Source organism: Sorex araneus, chromosome 3 (genome assembly GCF_027595985.1).
Source record: "Sorex araneus isolate mSorAra2 chromosome 3, mSorAra2.pri, whole genome shotgun sequence".
Classification (NCBI taxonomy): domain Eukaryota; kingdom Metazoa; phylum Chordata; class Mammalia; order Eulipotyphla; family Soricidae; genus Sorex; species Sorex araneus.
In genome coordinates, this window is record NC_073304.1 from 87,731,233 (window position 1) to 87,750,751 (window position 19,519).

Here is a 19,519-nt window from a genome sequence, read left to right on the forward strand (position 1 = left end):
TAAGGTGAAGTACCTTTCTAGCATCACAGAAGTGGAAAAGTCCAAGATGGTTAGGCAAAACATTACATCTTGGTAAAGCAAAGAATAAACAAAGTCTAAACAGGAAAAAAAAAAAACACACAGTAATAATGTACACGATTTTATCTTAGCATGGTTTTTACCTGAAATTTCAGCAAGAAAATCTTTACAATAATGAACTGAATAATCTAACAGGCAAGCCCCAAGAGATTAACTTTATCATGGAAGAATCTCTTGCTTGACTATTTCAGTCAAAGGAAGAAAGTTAGAATTTAAACCTAGGTATACAACCTATGCACTTAACTACTGTTACACTGGCTCAGTTCTAAAGGAAAAGGCCCATCTTCTCAACATTGTCAGCTTTTGGGTTCTGTTTCTCTTCAGAAAGGGTTCCAGAAAAAGTTGAACAATGGCAGCAACAGAGATGCTAGCGGAGACACCTATCAGTGAAAGAATGGATCCTGAGTAAAATACAAAAGTTAGTGCAACAGAGATGAAAAATTAAATAAATAAAAAATTCTAAGACTAATAAGCTCACATAGATGTACTGTAGCAGTGTTAAAATCACTGCATTGCTATGGTCATCAGTCCTGGGTCCAACAGGCATACATGCCCTCCAAATGCAACACTAAGACTTTTCCTTGGTCGATTTCCAGATCTGCACTGTGAAAACAGATCAAGTTACAGCTGAAGCTGTGGCATACTCCATGGTCAGGTGATTAAAAAAGAATCACTGGCATGGAGACTAGGTTTAGAGATGACTTCACATTTTCCTTGCACATTCATATTCAATTACATCTGACTTGATAGAATTGCTCAGGGAAAGAAATCAGCAGAACAAGGCTCTGATCATAAGGGTGGAGCCTCACAAGTCCTGTATTCCAAAGTAGTGAGAGCCACAGCCCCAGCTACCCGAGAGAAAAATTAAAAGTTAAAGCCCAAGAAAAAGCCAAGATAAAATTTTTTGTATGGCATGGGCACCACACAAAGTGCTCTACAGAAAGCATAGGGAGTCACTCACCCCGGTGGCTCTTCGTTTCTTTCTAACACTCTGACCGTCGTTTTGCTCAGCGCCAGAGGTGCAGCTGCTATCTGTGGCAGCATCTGCCAAACTGGAGATTGCAAGGGCTGAGGATACAGTGGATGATAATGAGCTTCCTTCTCCATTGCTCTCCTGGGTGTTCTGGTTCTCAGGAGGGAGTGTACTCTTTTGGCTGCTTGGGTGTTTGGCTAACTGTATCACAGGGGCTGTGTGGTCGGAGGAGAGTTGGGTACTATGCCGCCTCCTGGCAGTGACATTTTCATCCCCTTCACCCATTATCAAGGAGGCAGACAGAGGCGTGGCTTCCTGCTTAAGTCCCAGGGTCACTTTCTGGCTCTGTGTAGATCTCAATGAATTAGGAGGTGAAAGGATTTCCTGGGGCTCATTTTCTTTGCCTGTGCCTTCCTCACTGAAGAAGCCATACACAGAAGGAGCCCTGTCCATGATCACGCTGCTCTCAGAAAGGCTGCGTTTCCTTGCCAGCCCGGGGGATGAAGAAGAAACGGAGACACTTTCCCACTGGAACCCTTCCAGACTGGACAGATCAGGCTCTCCGTCCAAATCCAAGCCCTCTTGCTCATTCTGGACCAAAGGAACCATTTCTATGCCAAACCTAAAAGAAAGGAAATTCATAAAATGGGCATGGCTGGGGGCACAGGGCATTTCTTAGTGCCAGACTAGGGTAAACACCAAAGCCACAAACATAACTAGGATGATTTTTGTCCTCAAGGATTTCAGTTTATTAAAAGTTTCAGAGGAAAGGGATACTGGAGACATTGGTGGTAGGAAATGTACACTGGTGTAGGGATGGTTGTTGGAACACTGTGTGACTGAAACCCAATCATGAACAGCTTTGTAACTGTGTATCTTCATGGTGATTCAATTTAAACTTCAGGGTTTTATATAATGTCGAGATCCAGACCAACAATAATACTCAATCTCAGAAAGCCAAAACAAATAATAACGTTTAATAAGCATTCCCACAAGCCTGACACTATGCTAAGGACTTTATAATCAGGGGCCAGGAATGTGCTTCAAATGGCAGAGAACATTAATTGATGGATAATTGAATGCTCCCTCCCCTGCCCCACCACCTCAAACACTGCCAGGTGTGGCTCTGGCAGCCCCTGGACACTGCAAGAACTGTTCCAGGGGAAAAAGAAGAAACTCAGAATCTCCATAACACAAGGTATGAAAAAAGAAGAGGGAGCACAACAAGTAAGTAATTTCAACAAGGATAGAATTTAAGCTTGGAGGACTATAATTATAATACAGCATAATAATGGTTTCCATGTACATTGCAAAATTGTGTCAAATGCTACTTTAGCATTCAGAATTGTTTAGTATCCCAGTGAAAGATGAATAACCAAAATTACAAAAATATCCAAGAGAAAACATGCTGTGATCATGTATTCAAAGTATACATAGGTGGATAATTATTCCTTTACTCTAAGTTAAAGGTAATGAGAAGTTATACTTAAAAGTTGTACCACTTTGTAAAACCTAGAGATAGAAAAAGACTCATAAATATAATTCCTATGCCATTACTTTCCAACCTCTTTAAACAAAAGGCTGGGTTTGAGAGGTTTTTTTCCTGGAGCAGTCAATCTTTGATATTTGAGCCAGACATCTATAACGGATACATTTTTTTTTTCAAATATTTAATTAAGTGTTAACAGTAGAATTCTCCAGACAGGGCTTATAGGCTAATTCTAAAAGAAAAATGTATACTGAAAAGGGACACACACCTGGGTAGGCCTTTGCCTAGTTCTTGCTTTTTCTTGGTTACTTGCTGAATGACCTGTTCCCAGTTGACATTTCGACGTGAGGCATTTAGAATCTGCCGGAGGGTTGGCTTGAGCCCAGACTCCTTCTCCGTCTCGCTCTTCCGATGGCCACTAATATTGCGGATGCGTCGCGCGCTATTGAGGTTTGGTTCTGGAAGGTGCGCTCCAGTTTTACTCTTTAAACTGATGTGCCGGGTTAGGTCTCTCTGAAGCGAGGCGGGAAAGCCCAGCTTACTTAGCTCAGGAAGGAGAGGGCCCGTGGGCTGGCCCAACTCTCCTTTTTGAAGGTCTCCATCCAATGCAGCACTCTCAAAACCTTCCGTTTCATAAGACACATGAGACTTGACCATCTCATCAACCTGAGCATCTTCGAGAGAGGCTTTCAAGTCCAACAGCAAATCTGAGTGGGGACTGGCTGCGGATGTCGCCTGTAACTCAGGGTCTTTCTGGGGCACCGCTGAGTTACATGGGGAAGTGGATTGTTTTCTAGCTGTTTTCCCCTCATTCCCCTCTCTCTCTGCAGTGGCGGGAGTGGCACAGGATAAACCTTCTGTAGTCGAAGGACCTGGGGTTTCAATTTTTGCTCCCGCTTTTTCTGGGTCCGATATCTCCCCATCACTTTCATGCTCTAATGCGTGAACCTGAAACTCAATTTTCAAAGAATCCTTTCCAGACTCTTCCACATTTCTATTTGCTTTAGCACAGTTCCTTTTGGTGGTGCTGCCATGAGGAGGATTTGGTAATGATGTGGGACACGGCAGCCCATCTTTGGCTTTTTCTAACGTAGCATTTAAGTTTTCCTCAAGTTCCCTTTGAGCACCAGATGTACTTTCCTTCCCTTTAAAGACACGAGGACATGAACTCCGCAGTTTGGAAATATAGGTGGAATCATGATTATCTTCCACAACAGGTTTTTTTGAGGAATTCGTGTACTCCTTGGGAGAAAAAGAATGTTTTTTGGTGGTTTTGGGAGGCTTCTTTGAATTCTGCTTTGAAAGAACTGATTTAGCGACCGGGATGGGAAGGGGTGGGGATTTTAATGATGGCGACTTGTTTAAGTTTTGCGCTTGTTCAGGTTTTTCTCTTACAGGGCAGTCTCGTACCACCTCAGAGGAAGCAGCATGGTCTGACGTGGCCTTGTGCGAAAGAAATGTAGGACTGAGTTTTTTGTGTGATTTCAGTGATGGGGCCTTCTTTGTTGAGTCCTCGCTTTTGGGCTCTTGTATTCCCCTGGTTATCAAGCTAAAATCAAAAATAGGCTTGTCTGTCACATCTGACTTACCAATGACCTCTTTCATGGCTGCCTGCAGATCCAGGGATTTCTGAGATGGGTAAGGAGTCCAGCGATGAAGCTTCTCTCTTGCCACACTGCCGTTCTTCCCACCAATTTTGGAAGCTACGGTATCTGTGGGTTTAGTGGTCTGGTTTTCCCGCTGCTCAAAACTGAAGTCAAATAAGTCTTCCGAAGGAAATTTATCATTTGCAAACTCTGCAGAAGGGCCTCGGTAAGTGGCAACTGTCCCACCTTTGCCGTTTTCTTGCCGTTGCCAGTGGTATCTCTCTTGGCTGTATTTGCTTGACTTGGGCTTATTGTTCCATAGCATAGCCATGTCTTCCATCTGACAGTTAGAATTCCTGTTTCTGCCTGGTTGAAATTTGTCTCCAGGGCCACTGTAATTCCAACTATTTGTACCACGCGCACTGGATTTCCAGTTTCCGTTACTGTTGCTCATATGCCAACTGGAAAAGCCACCTGTTCCCTCAGAATGCCAACTGGAATTTCTTCCTGTGCCATTATGGTTCCAATCTACGGTTCCACTATTTGAATGCCAACCACCTCCAGAATTATTATGGCTGTGGAACCAATTGGAGGGGCCTCCTGCAACACCCTTATGCCACAAAGAACAGCCTCTTGGTCCACCGTTATTCCTCAAAGAATGTGGAAAGCTGTTTTTCCTCGTGTTATTAAAGCCATCTTTGTCCCACTTCCAGTCCCGCTGGGGAGGTCCACGATGATGCCAGCCTGGTTGACCGTAACTCTCTCTGTCTGGGTACGGGATTCGGTCTTCTCTTCTTCTTTGGGATCGCCTGTCATCTGAGTTTATTTCTTGACTGCTATGGGAAGCTTCCTCTTGTCTGAAAGGGATTAAAAAAAAGTCTTTTTAATTGGTGATTTAAAGGAATTATTCCTTTAAAGCATAATCTACCTGGGCCACAGAGATAGCTCAAAAACTAGTGTGCCTGGGGCTGGAGCGATAGCACAGCGGGTAGGGCGTTTGCCTTGCACTTGGTCGACCCGGGTTCAATTCCCAGCATCCCATATGGTCCCCTGAGCACCGCCAGGAGTGATTCCTGAGTGCATGAGCCAGGAGTAACCCTTGTGCATCGCCAGGTGTGACCCAAAAATCAAAAAACAACAAACTAGTATGCCTGTATTGCATGCTGAAGGCCCAAGTGTGATGCCCAGCACTGTGAGGTTTCCCCAGCACTGCCAGGACCAAACCCTGAGCATGGAGCCAGGTATAGTCCCAAAGCAGACCCAAAAACCAAAGTAATAAAGCAGAGATGCGAAGGCACATGCCTGGCGTGTGACTGATGCCTGTTATTCCCCAACATCACAGTTCCCTGAGTATCACTGGGTGTGGTTCTGGAGGCTTCAGACAACACTAGGTTGGCTTAGGTGACCCACCCCTGAGTGCTTAGGCCACACGAACCGCACCTGGGAAGACCCACAGATAACTAGATCAAACATCAAACTTCCTCAACTTTCTTGTCCTATTACTTAGAATATGCAATAGTCTGGGGCTGAAGTGACAGCACAGCGGGTAGGGCGTTTGCCTTGCACGCAGCCAACCCGTGTTCAATTCCCAGCATCCCCTATGGTCCCCTGAGCACCGCCAGGAGTAATTCCTGAGCGCAGAGCCAGGAGTGACCCCTGTGCATTGCCGGGTGTGACCCAAAAAGAAAAAAAAAAAGAAGAAAAAAAAGAATATGCAATAGTCTATATTTCTAACAGCAGCTGTTTTCTTGTCTTTAAGTAATAAGGTTAAACTTTCATTTCATGATTTGTAAGTATAGAAATGAAACAATATCTTGTGTCTCTTACTGCCCCGGGAATATTTAAAACTTTGATTGCTTCAGGGGCTGAGAGATGGCTCAAAAACCTGGAATACAGGCCTGCCGGGCACAGGGCCCTGGATGATGGCCACATGCCCAGGATGACCACTAAGGGCCAGTAAGGGCCCCGTGCTGCTGGGGTGGAGTCCAACCCCCAAGACTGACATATCATATCTACACTGCCCTACCTTTCTTGCTCCTGTTTTACTTGGCCTGTTCTGGTTCCTACCATCCACTTACTATTTTGCCTCGTGCAGGTTTTTGAACAATTTTATAGGTATAATTAGTTTTGGTTAAAAATTTTAAATTGGGGACCAGAGAGACAGTACAATGGGTAAGGTGCTTGCCTTGCAATCAGGGAAATCAGGGTTCGATCCCCAACACCATATACAGTCCTTCAGGCCCTGCTAGGAATAATCCCTGAGCACAGCTGGGCATGCTCAAAAACTTTAAAAAAAACAAAAAAAACCCGGGCTGGAGCGATAGCACAGTGGATAGGGTGTTTGCCTTGCACACGGCCGACCCGGGTTCGATTCCCAGCATCCCACATGGTCCCCTGAGCACCGCCAGGAGTAATTCCTGAGTGCAGGGCCAGGAGTAACTCCTGTGCATCGCCAGGTGTGACCCAAAAAGCAAAAAAAACAAAACAAAACAAAACAAAAAAAACCCTAAGTTTAGTTGATTTTAATACTGTGATTTCTCCAGTTACAGGTTTTTCCTAAGCATCCCAGTTTTCTTTACCCATTTTAGATGTTAACATTTTACTTAGCATAATCACTTTCATTACTATACATGGGATCAAGTATATATTCAATAACTTTAATGCTGAGAAAAAATTTCTTCTTTTCTTTTTGATCTGGGGTGGGGGTAGAGGAAGGGAAGTCACTACACCCAGTAATGCTTGGGGGACCATGCAGGGTTAAGGACAGCTCCCACAAGCAAAGCGTGTGCTCCAGCCCTTGGGTCCTCTTCACTGGTAGTGAAGAGAAACTTGCACCAGTGTTACTGAAGGACTTACACTCTAGTTGTGGAAATAAGGTCATGAGCAGGAGTAAAATAGCAAATACCAATGAGTAGTGCCCGTATTCAGTGCTATAAGGAGTACCATGAGCTAGAGGTTTCTATTAAGAAACTACAGCTGTCTGAACTATTTTAGACAAGGAGCCACAGAAATATGAATAAATACAAGTAAACATCACAGGAATAGTTGATAAAGCATTTCCCCCCTCCAAAATGCCTGTGCATGCCTACCACCATGTTTTTAGCATGTGACAGGTGCTAAAAAATTAAAAATTAAACAATAGCTAAAATGGAGTAAGTATTAATTACCAGCCATTTCATGAAAAACATTTTATACAGAATGAATTTTTATGCCCCTGTATCATCATGCCTACTTTTCAGATGAGAAAACTCAGCATTAGAAAAAGTTAAGTAGGGGCTGGAGTGATAACACAGCAGGTAGGGCGTTTGCCTTGCACACAGCCGACCCGGGTTCGATTCCCAGCATCCCATATGGTCCCCTAAGCACCGCCAGGAGTAATTCCTCAGTGCAGAGCCAGGAGTGACCCCTGTGCATCGCCGGGTGTGACCCAAAAAAAAAAAAAAAAAGAAAACGTTAAGTAACTTGCCTAGAGTACCACAGCCAGTAAATGAGAGATGTGAAGTTTGGCAATCTGATTTTAGAGCTGAGAGTGTGATGACAAAGACTTGACAGGATGGGGAAAAAATAATTCTCTGGATGGGGTCTCCCCTCTGAATCTGCTTGAATCTTAACTCAATACTAAGCTGAACATTACAAAAGCTTTTAGGGGTCAGGCGTATGGCCCTGGCATATGCAAGATTCAAGTCTGATCCCCCCACACCACATGGCACCCAGGACCACCAGGTGTGGGCCCAGGTAGCCCCCTGACCATGCAGGCCAGAGGACTACTATAGAAGGTTGAGCTGAGCTTGATCATTTGCCTTAAAAAAGAAATTTTTAAGCTCTTATTGTAGGAGCTGAAGATAGAGTACAGTGCGTAGGGCATTTTCCTTGCTCGTGGCCAAAGTGAGTTTGATTCCTGGCACCATATATGGTTTCCTGAACCCTGCCAGGAAGATCATCTCCTGAGTGCAGAGATAGGAGTAAGCCCTGAGCATCACTGGGTGTGATTCAAAAAACCAAAAAAAAAAAAAAGAAAGAAAGAAAGAAGAAACAAAAACCTGCAGCTAAACAAGAAATAACAACTTAAAAAAAAAAAACAAACTTCATGAAGGGTAAGGGTGTGTGTGGGGAATGAAGGGGAAGTAAGAAATTAAAAGCCTAATAAAGAAACCAGTAAATAACTTTCAAACAGGTCAAAGAGGCACACCAGACTACTTGAAAAATATTAACTACAATATAAATATCTAATTTAATGAGAAGTTCCTTTATCCTGATTTAATGTTTAGTCACTTGCACAGATAAGCTAATAATGGCACAAGTGTGTAAGAACAAAAATAGACTTACTCTCCTACAAGATCCAACCCCCTAAAACAGGAGAAAGAGTAAACAGAAAGCAGTGAGAGTGTCATCTGAAGGTCAAATAATGACTGAAGAACCATGTTGCTACGGATATTTTAAGAATATAAAAAAATCTTTCAGGACTTGTTCAAAAAACTTTTAGCACTAGTAAAAACTACTTTCTTCTCATTGATATTTAAAGTTTCACTTTACCACTAAAAATGAAGATGAAATAACTAGATTCGAGTCTTAAAATTTTAGAATTTGAAATGCTTCTCATGACAAACTTGAAAAGTGAACTTAACCTCATAATTTAATCTCTCTTTTACTCATAACTGGTAGGCCATAAATCAATATAGTAAAATCTGAAAACGCTAATACCTAAGTTAAAGATGTGGACATACAACTGTGTAGTATAAGTAAGAAAATTCAGATGATCTCGACAATGTCAAACGTAAAATATGCATTTATTTATTCAATATCTACTGAAGCACTAAATAATAAACTTTTAAAAGATAAATCAAATTTGGTTGAAGCACTCTATCAAATAATGCTCCTTACACTAGAAAATGTGGATACCAAATACAAACTACTTACTGGCATCCAAAAAAAAGGAAACAACAGGAAGTTCTAAACATAGCCTTCAACATGGTAAAAAATTCAACTACGTAATAGTGATAGCTAGTTTGAATGCTGGGATAACAGTGTTCTCTCTTTCTTTAAGCAGAGTATCATGGATCAAGAAAATATTCTACTGCCCTCATATGCATAAGATGCAACTTCAAACTAAAGTTTGTAACACAGGTTAGTTTGAACTACAGGCTGAGAGTGTGAAAGTGGAAAGTGTATTCGTGTGTTCTGTTTCTGACAGGCTTTTGGAAAACAAAAATCATTACTCACCGACTTTGTTCTTTCCTTTGTTTTATTAACTGAACGAGTTCCTTGTCAAAATATTCTTCTTCCTCTTCTTCTCCCTTTCCATCTTCTTTTCTTTCCTGGGCATCAATGTTATCTTTGTGCAACTGGCCAGAGATGTGCTTTGCATATGCGGAAAGACCCACTTCTGTGACCCCGCACACTCGGCACTCATGACTACTGTCCCTAGGGAAAGAGGGAGATGAAGGACATTCAATGCTCCCCACTGGCATGGCACACTCACCAGATCTGTAATAGTTTCCTCTGAAAGACACTGCACATGTAGGCACAGTGAGAAATTAGTGATCACCGATGTCAATGCTCCTTTCATCACTTTCAATACGTTTGTTCAAAGGTGACTTTTGAAATGAATTTAAGATTCTTTTCCAGCAATCAAGAGGCAAAACACTTCAGAATAATGTAGTTTAGGAGGAGAAATCTTCTTGAATTGCTGTACTTAAAATCTTGCCAGAGGAAACATGGTGAAAGGGGAGGCAGGGCAGGGGGCTCAGAGCAAACCGAAGTTGCCCTGAAGCACACCCATGGTGCCAACTGCACTCAGAAAGCCTGGTAACAGCGCTTACATTTAATCTGGGGCCCGAGGGCTTTCTTCCAGTGAAAACTGAGGGGTGGAGAAAAGAGGAGGCGGCGTAACCAATCCTGATCCAGTAACTAAACAGAAGAGCCTGGAACCCTGCCCAGAATGTGAAGATTCCGGACCCCAGGGCAAATGATAGAAATAGTCTCAGCAAACTTTTTTAGTCGGGTGATACATCTGATCCACGAGTGGCTTCAGGAGGGCTTATTTTAAAGGGAAGAGGGAATGGAAAGCATTTCAGTTGTAGGAAGCTGACAGCTGCGTTAGGCAAATGTTTTTTCTCAAATTTCAGAAAATGCTGGAGTATACAGAAAAGCAAAGCTGGGGTTTAAGTTAAGAAAGAAAATCAGGTTTTTTCTTTTACTTTATACATTTAACGGTAAATCTCACACTTGATAGGTGTCACTGTGAAGTACTGAACCCAGGGGCAGACTATAACTGCTTTATCAGCTTCTCCCTTGGTGGGTTTCAGCTGTCTGTGCAACAGTTGCTGAGAAACGCTGGAACAGCAAGTCCACAGGGGCAGTGAAGGGAACCGTAATGGTCATTCAACAATCTCAATAGTCCTAACTTGATCTTTTGCATCACTGGGTTGACCCAGTAATACTTGTGCACTTCCTATGGCAATCTATCAGAAACAGAAAGGCAGGCAGTCTTTGATAAGGCAGATACAGATACACACACACACACTCTCTCTCTCTCTCTCTCTCTCTCTCTCTCTCTCTCTCTCCACTTTTCCATATTGCAAGACAAGAGCAGGTTTTGTATCACTTAACCAGAAAAGATCTTCAAAACAAAGCATTTCATTTACTAGAAAATGGCTTTCTGGGGGATGGAGTGATAGCACAGAGGGTAGGGCATCTGCCTTGCACAAGGCCAACCTGGGTTCGAGTCCCAAAATCCCATATGGTCCACCTGAGCACCACCAGGAGTAATTCCTGAGTGCTGAGCCAGTAGTAACCCCTGTGCATCGCCAGGTGTGACCAAAAAAGCATAAATAAATAAATAAATAAATGAATAAATAAATAAAAGTATATAGTATATATATAAAGAAAATCATTTTCTGTTACAGATCACCTGAAATTTGATTAAAATATTAAAAACCGCTCAATGTGGCTAAGCACCACATCACATTTGTTTGGAGTAACAAAACACCAGTAAACTTATTAAACAAAAACCTTTTTAGTTTACAAGAATCATCAAAACAAAACACATCAGAAAAGTAGAAAATTTAAACTTTTCACTTTTGAGGATTTGAAACTGCAAAATGCTCTCAATAGGACAGACTTTGACTTAAAGATTTTTTTAAATAAATTCGAACAAAGTTCCTTGAAAATATCATTACCCAATTATCCCAAATATCAATGGTCTAACTCCATATAATTCTGTTTTTTTTTCCCCCACTGGGCTTGTGACCCTTATATCTGAAGAAAAATCAACTTTCTCCAGCAAATATTCCTCTCTCAAACAAATTAAAATCACAACAGCTCATTCAATGTGAACATTATGTTGTGTAAAGAACAAACTATTTCTCATACCAACACAAATAGAAAGTTAAAAATATATAAGAACTGGAGTGAGAGATCAAGTGATAAAGGACATCCCAGCATATGTGAGGTCCTGAGTTTGATTCCCAGTTTTAAATACACCATCCCTTTAAGCACCTCTTGGCATGCCTATAAAAATATAAATAATCTTGGGACCATATAGTGGATCCAGGGCACATGCTTGCTTTAGTTCCCAGCACTGCATAAAGCCCCCAAGCATCACCCGGAATGATCTCTGAGCACAGAGCCAAGAGTAAGCTCTGAATACTGCTGACTGTGGCCCTCAAAGTCAAAATAAATTAAGTAAAATCAGAACAGATTTTTTTTTTTTGTTGGTGTTGTTTTGTTTTTTGCTTTCTGGGTCACACCCGGCGATGCACAGGGGTTACTCCTGGCTCTTGTGCTCAGGAATTACTCCTGGCGGTGCTCGGGGGACCATATGGGATGCTGGGAACCGAACCCGGGTGGGCCGCATGCAAGGCAAACACCCTACCCGCTGTGCTATTGCTCCAGCCCCCATAACATATTTTTAAAACATTCTCCTTTCCTTGCAAGAAAGATAGCCATAGATCCAAAGTTGTTTGACATAGAGACACCTCCAGAAGGTCAAAGAGCAAGTACTTCACCCAGTTCAATCCCCAGCATCCCCTGGCTCCTGGAAATGACTGGGTGCACCATGCAGGGCCTCCACATCCTCAGGTCCTACCTAGCACTGGGCCTGGTTGGTTGAGTGGCACCAGGTGAGGCACCCCGGCCTCCTGAGCACCACTTGGGAAGTCCCAATTCTTCAAAACAAACAAAAAAATTTCCTAAGAAATCCTGCCCAAGAAACAGACCAATAGTACAGGGGGCATGGCACTTGCTTTGCATGTGGCCGACCCAGGTTCAATCCACCTTCAAGCACCCCAAGTACTGAGCTAGGAGTAAAGCTTGAGCACCACTGGTTGTGCCCCTACCTCCCCCCGCTAAATCTAATACCAAAAGGGTCAGGCAACATAAAAATTAATGCCAAAAAGGGGCTGGAGCGATAGCACAGCGGGGAGGGCATTTGCCTTGCATGCGGCCGACCCGGGTTCGATCCCCAGCATCCCATATAGTCCCCCGAGCACTGCCAGAAATAATTCCTGAGTGCAGAACCAGGAGTAACCCCTAAGCATCGCCGGGTATGACCCAAAAAGGAAAAAAAAAATTAATGCCAAAAAACCATCAAAAATTAGAAATCTTGGGGCGAAAGAGGTATTCAGGGTTGGGCACTTGTCTTATAAAACAGTGATCCATTTCAATCGCGAGCACCCATACAGCACCTGAGAATCACCAGGAGTGATCCCTGAGCACAAAGCCAGAAGTAAGCTCTAAGCACAGGCGGTGCGGCCTCCAAACAAACAAAACATGGAAATAGCTAACATTTTTCTTATAAGTGAAATATATTTTTTAATGAGATTCATAAGAAACATCAAAAAATAAAAGAGCATTCACATTCATGAAAGGAAAGAACAAACAGTAGCTAAGGGAAGCGGACACTCTGATGGGAGGGGGTATGCTAGAATGTTCTATGCATAAACCACCACCATTAGCAGCACTGTGAACCAGAGACTAAAATTAAAAAAAAAAATTAAATTAAAACACAGGAAAAAAAAGAGGAAAAACAGGTAGGTTCAAGTTTTGAGAAGCCAAACAATTCTGGAGACACCAAGGGACCAATTCTACATGTTCTACATTCATTCTTTCTCAACACGTAGTGTTTGGTAAATGATGCATCCTAAAAATCTAATAGCAAACAATAATGTAATGATTATCAATAGTAGATAAATTACCACTGCACACATATTTAAAATGATTGTTGGGGAAAAGTACTGCTTTACTTCTTGACTAATAAAGGAAACAATTTCTTCACTGTTAAAGGGCCCAAATTAGCTTCATCCTGTTACCACACAATTTCCTCTCATGTATGAAATGCAAAGCCTTGAGATATTTTATCCATAAGCTTTTCTTTATTAAGCTTGCCCCCTAACAACACCATAACAGCTGTTTGATGTTTGTGCCTTTTAAATAACATCTATCTACAAAAACTATTCATAGGCTACACATCAGAACAAATACATTAGGGAAAAAATAAGGAAATGCTCCAGATGTCCACAATTATGAACCAAGTAAGAGATGCTACTTATTATTTTACATTCTGATACTTTAAAAATAAGCAATTTACTTTCTCAAACACAACAAAAACTTACAGTGATACAAATACAAAGTGAAACAAAGTCTTAACATTAGAACGTCAGTAATTAAAAATAGAATGCAAAGAAAATGATCACAAACAGCATAAGAAAATAAAGTAACGCCTTCTGATTATTTTGTTTCTAGGGCACAAATTAGTGATGATGACTGTTTAGCACCATAATTAACATTCCAAGTCTGTAAATGCTTTTAAAAATTTGTTTGGTTTTGGCATAATTTTGCCAGATGTTTTCCTTCACTATCTGCTTGACTTCTCCCTTATAATTCATCAGGAAATAATATAAAACTTGTTAACACTGTATTTTAATATAGGACAAAGCAAATACTGACATGGGGCTGGAGATGGCTCAAACAGCTCAAATGCCGGAGTGCTGGGCCTCAGCTCTCATCCCAGCACCACACTTTCTCCCCCAAAACACTAGGCTCTTGGTCCCCATCACTACAAGGAAGCCCCCCACAAAAAATCAGTACTACAGTGCTCCCTTAAAATGAGAAGGTTTATAGTGCTTGAACAGACATCTGTACTGTCAGCTCAGATCTTTATTACTTGATTATGCTCCAGTAACTGAGGGGAAAAAAGTCTCCATGGTTAACAGGCGGGAGAAAGTGAAAACAAGTTACAGAACAACACATAATAAGGCAAGTGAGTTTGGCTGTGTTAGTAAATCAAAACAAACTTTGTGCACACCAATATAAATATATGTATGGAGACAAAAAGAGGTATGAATAGGATATACCCCAGACTGTTAACTTTCCTTTAAGAGAGGTATAAGATTTAGAAGAGGGAAAAGATTTTTTTTTAAACCTTTTTATGATTTTGTATTAACTATGAACATGAATTGCAAGTAATCAACTTATTGGCTTTTTAATACTTTGGTTCTGGGGCCATACCCGAGAGTACCTGGGATCAAACCCAGGCCTCTGGCATGCAAACCACACAAATTAATCCTTTACTTAAGTTTTTTCCTGAGCACAAAATTTGTTTTTTATAAATGCTTTAAAAACCTGATCAGTGATCTTGATATAGAGACCAAGAGGCTGAGCACCTGTGTAACATGCAGAAGGCATGGTTTACATCCTTAGCACTACACAGTCCCCTGAGCACAAAGCAACAAGAAGCCCCTAAGCACATTGAGCATGGCCTCAAATCTTGAGGGGGGTGGAGAAAAATAGAAAAAGTGACCTTGGAATGCAATAAGCATTTTCAGCAGTGCCAGGGAGACCATTTGTGGTACAGGGCTTTGAACCAGGGTCTGCCACTGCAAGGTGAGCCCTTAACCCCTGAGCAGTAGAGTGAAATACACCAAGAGCCATGGAATAAAATGAGTTTCTCTCCTTGGGAGGAGATGCACTGACTTTATATAAAATAGAAAATTTTTTTTTTCTAGTTTGGGAAGAGTTCACTTCTTGTGTTTGTTTTTACAAGCCACGACTGGCACTACTCAGGATTTACTCCTGGTTCTGTGCTCAGAGATCACCTGGAGGTAGTCAAAAGACTCTATGCAGTGCTGGGGGTTGAAACTGCAGCGCGCATGGGGCCGGAGTGATAGCACAGCGGGTAGGGCGTTTGCCTTGAACGCGGCCGACCCAGGTTCGATCCCCGGCATCCCATATGGTCCCCCAAGCACTGCCAGGAGTAATTCCTGAGTGCAAAACCAGGAGTAACCCCTGAGCATCGCTGGGTGTGACCCAAAAAGCAAAAAAAAAAAAAGAAAGTACAGCGCGCTTTTGACTTTCTTTACACTAATGAGATTCAGGGCTATGTAGCAGAAGCTGGACTGCAAAGATCATCCTAGCAACAAAGAAGTTTAGAGCTGGCAGTATCTTGCAACACTGCTGAGGCAATAATGTGAAACAGCCCAGTTGCAAGACTGGTATAGGAACAAAAAAGCTTACCAGCAAAAAAGAGCTAATACACATCAATCCATCTTTTCACTACAACCTACTTGCTAGAGGTTTTATAACTTCCACACATCTGAGATGCATAAAACATCCCTTTGGAATGCCAAAAAAGAAAAAAAAAATCTACTTCCTTGCTATGAAGACAATTCTATGCCATAAAACAACATTCATGTAAGGTGATTACTGTCAAATAAGCTGCCAGGCACCATCAGCACTCAGCTCCCCCCACACTCACGAGCTCATGGAAGACAGCAGTTCCCATACCTGCCCTTCAGGTTCTCAAGTTCCCTGTGATGCAACATGCTCCGCATGTGTTCGTCCATCTCCTTCAAAATTAAAGAAAGCAAATTAAAACTAGGGGGATTACTTTGGGAGGGAAATTCCTCAGTCAACTATTGGGGTTCAAACTCCTCCTTCAATTCAATACCGAAATCAGTTCCTTACTGAGTAATTCCTGCCTTGTAGTTATGACATTTTATTTTGAAAAGAAAAAGAAATTGTAAAAGAAATACCAAAAAGTGTTGATAAAGTTAAATCTAGAGGCAAAAGATTAAAAACAAAATTTCGTGGGTTAAATTTTTATCCCAATATAAGGAACTGCCTAAAGCTGACTTTTAAAAGAATGACATGAGTTCTCAACTATCTACTCCAAATAGCAAACTCCCCTAATTGTGGGGAATCCATTGTGGATGCCTAAAACTCCTAACTAAACCCCACTATCTATTGCTTATTTCTTACACATATATACTAGTGACAAATTATACACTAAGCACAGTAGAGATTAACAATAATAAAATCAATCATAATAATACATCATAATAAAAGTTGTGTGAATGTGGGCCAGAGAGACAGTACAGTAGATAGGGCATTTGCCTTGCACATGGCTGACCAGGGTTCCATCCCCGTCATCCCATATGGCCCCTGAGCACAGCCAGGAGTGTTTCCTGAGTACAGAGCCAGAAATAACCCCTGGGGATTTCTGGCCCCAAAGCAAACAAGCTTACAAATAAACCCCCCCCAAAACGGACAAAAATTGTGTGAATGTGATTTTTCTCTCACAAAATACCTTATTGTAGGTAATATTGGACTATGGTTAGCTACAGGTAACTGAAACCACAAAAAGCTAAAACTTGAATAAAGCAGGTAACGATGCACTCTTGACCCACTTGACTGAGAATTTCTCTGGAGTAAACTGGAACACTGACTCAAGTCTAGGTCAAAACCTGGCATAAAGGCATCAATACTTGCTATTGATGAGCAGATGGAGACATCAATTCTAGAGAATTTACAAATATAACAACTTCTCTTTTTAAAATACTTTCTCAAATCTCAACAAATATGACAACTAATTTTCAAAATGCCTTCTCAAGTCTAAATGATTTTCAATTAAAACGATCTTGCTCCACAAAAAAAAATCTTTAGACCAAAAAAAAAAAAACTTTCCAAACACAGCAGCTTAATCTTGCCTTCATTTTCACTGCTTCCTCTCCTATCTCCAAATAATCTAATTCTAATAAGAAATTAAAAAATTGACTCAGTTCTTCCCTTCCTCCATCCCAACATTAATGGAAAAGAAATAATACCTATGGCAAGAGTTTCCACTTAAAATATTGAGTGTGAAGCTGGGGATGTGGCCCAAATAGAAGACTGTGCGACCAAGTTTACACGAGGACACTGCAGAGTCCCCTGAACACAAGAGGGTGCAGGCCTAGTGGCCCCTCCCATCTCACAGGAGTAGGCTTCACAACAATAGCAAACAAAAATAAACAAACATGCACTGGTACACACAAACACATAAATATTTGGGTATTGACGTATACAAAATCCCTCAAAAATTCAAACCTCTGACTCTCTAGCCCTTTGTCACAGTCAAGGCTGTCTATATCTTGCTGGAACAACACACAGAATGGCTGCTTACATAGCTAATGAAAGGATTACTCTGAGTGCTGAATGCTACCATAACTGTGCCCTGAAATATTTTCTCATTTAAACTGGAAACTGAGTAGTGCCCTAAAGACAGAGAGTGCAAAGAAAGTAATTGTTATCTACCCTAGATATCTGCTAGCTGCTTATAATGTGCCAAGAACAAGTTCAGGTATTAAAGGGTTGAGCGTCAAAAATATTCACAATATGGCTCTCTGGTAAACAAGGATAAACAAGTAGTGAACTGAAAATCCAATCCCTGGCAGATCTCAACCCAAAGACAATGCTTCATACACCATATCACACTGTAGCACTGATTTTGTTTTATCATTATGATATATTTTTTTAAAGGAGTGGAGTGGAAGGAGGAGGTCATGAGGAAAAAAAGGATTTAGTGGCTGAACAAATTTGGAAAATTTTCATAATTAAAATATTTGGGGGGCTAAGGAGGTAGCTCAGCAACAGATAACTTGCCTTGAACGTATGAGTCCCTGGGTTCAATCCCCAGCACGGCGGGGGGTGGGGGGAGGGAAGAAAAGTAACCACATTTTAAATCAGAGCAGAAAATGCCAAAAGAAAAATCCAGTAAAGTTGTAAGCTGTTTCATGCAAGGCTACTCCACCCTGAGTGCCTGCCCCTGCCTACCTACCCATCTTACACCAACTCAACTTCCCAACTTTGTGCAGTTTGAAAGCAGCCATAAGAAATTTCTATTTAGGGGCTGGAGCAATAGTACAGCAGGTAGGGTGTTTGCCTTGCACATGGCCGACAGGAGTTTGATTCTCAACATCCCATATGGTCCCCTGAGCACCGCTAGGAGTAATTTCTGGGTGCAAAGCCAGGAGTAACTCCTGTGCATTGCCAGGCGTGACCCAAAAAGAAAAAAAAATTATATTCACTGAAAATTTGTATTAAACTCTAGACAATTTTCATAACCATAAGAGTAGTTTCTTTTTTTTAAAGAGTAGTTTCTTTTACTTCTGCAAAAGATGGATATTATTTCATGATTCTGAAATTTCAACTGATTTTTTTCCAGCACTAACAGAAATCTCCAAAAGAAAAGAAAAACATACTTCACTCCACACCAACGGATGAATCATAGCTGAACCCCTCAGCCTGGCATTTAACACTGATTACCCTTGTTCTTCACTTAAATTGTAAAACTAAATTGCTGTCCCACAATTTCCAGATGAAATAGTTTTAACCAGAAGAGCCTTTTAACTGAATCCTAGGACTTTTAAACTACATCATATAACTGTGCTTTGTACATATTCTTCCATCTAACGTATCTCTTCTCCATTTAATTTCACTTATTTTATCTTATTTTGAGCCACACCCAGTAGTGCTCAAGAGACCATGCTGCGCCGAGGCTCTAGCACACAGCATTTGCTCTAGTCCTTTGAGCCACCTGTCTACCCTCTCTACATTTATTTTAGAACCCCTAGTCCCAGAATTTTTGCAAGGGCCACTTAGACATCCCTGGCTAATAACCTAGCTCAGGGTAATTTCCACAGTTCTCTGACTTCCCAGTGACAATCAAAAATTCTTGAAAGCATAAAGGAAAAATATTCCCAAGTATTAAAACTAGCAGCACTATTTTGAAAATAAAGGACAATATCAAGAACTAGCAAAATGTGAAACAAATTAGTTAATTTCCCCAAGCTACAACACAAGTTGTTTGTAATTTCTTTATAGGTCTAGTTTGCATTGAGCAACATCCCCACCTTGTGGTCACCTAGGATAATTCCTCAAACATAGGCACAGGAAAAAAATGAAAAGCATGTTCATTTCAATAAATGCATCCCTAGTCAGAAATCAGTAAAACAGCAAATAACCTAAACTGTAAGTCATTTTCTCTCTTTATCTCTCTCTCTCTCTCTCTCTCTATATATATATATACATATATATACACATATGTATATGCAACTGGCTACTAACTTTCATATATTCTCT

General features: G+C 41.3%; 1 protein-coding gene across 1 annotated transcript in view; it reads right to left on the bottom strand.

Moving 5' to 3' along the window:
- ZNF106 (zinc finger protein 106) overlaps nucleotides 1–19,519 on the bottom strand; it is a 62,169-nt gene that overhangs the window by 28,727 nt on the left and 13,923 nt on the right. The window contains exons 3-6 of the mRNA XM_004609597.2: nucleotides 15,908–15,969; nucleotides 9,347–9,547; nucleotides 2,809–4,983; nucleotides 1,040–1,673 (exon numbers count right to left, since the gene is read on the bottom strand). Coding sequence (XP_004609654.2) covers nucleotides 1,040–1,673; nucleotides 2,809–4,983; nucleotides 9,347–9,547; nucleotides 15,908–15,969 — 3,072 coding nt within the window. The remainder of the gene's footprint in view (nucleotides 1–1,039; nucleotides 1,674–2,808; nucleotides 4,984–9,346; nucleotides 9,548–15,907; nucleotides 15,970–19,519) is intronic.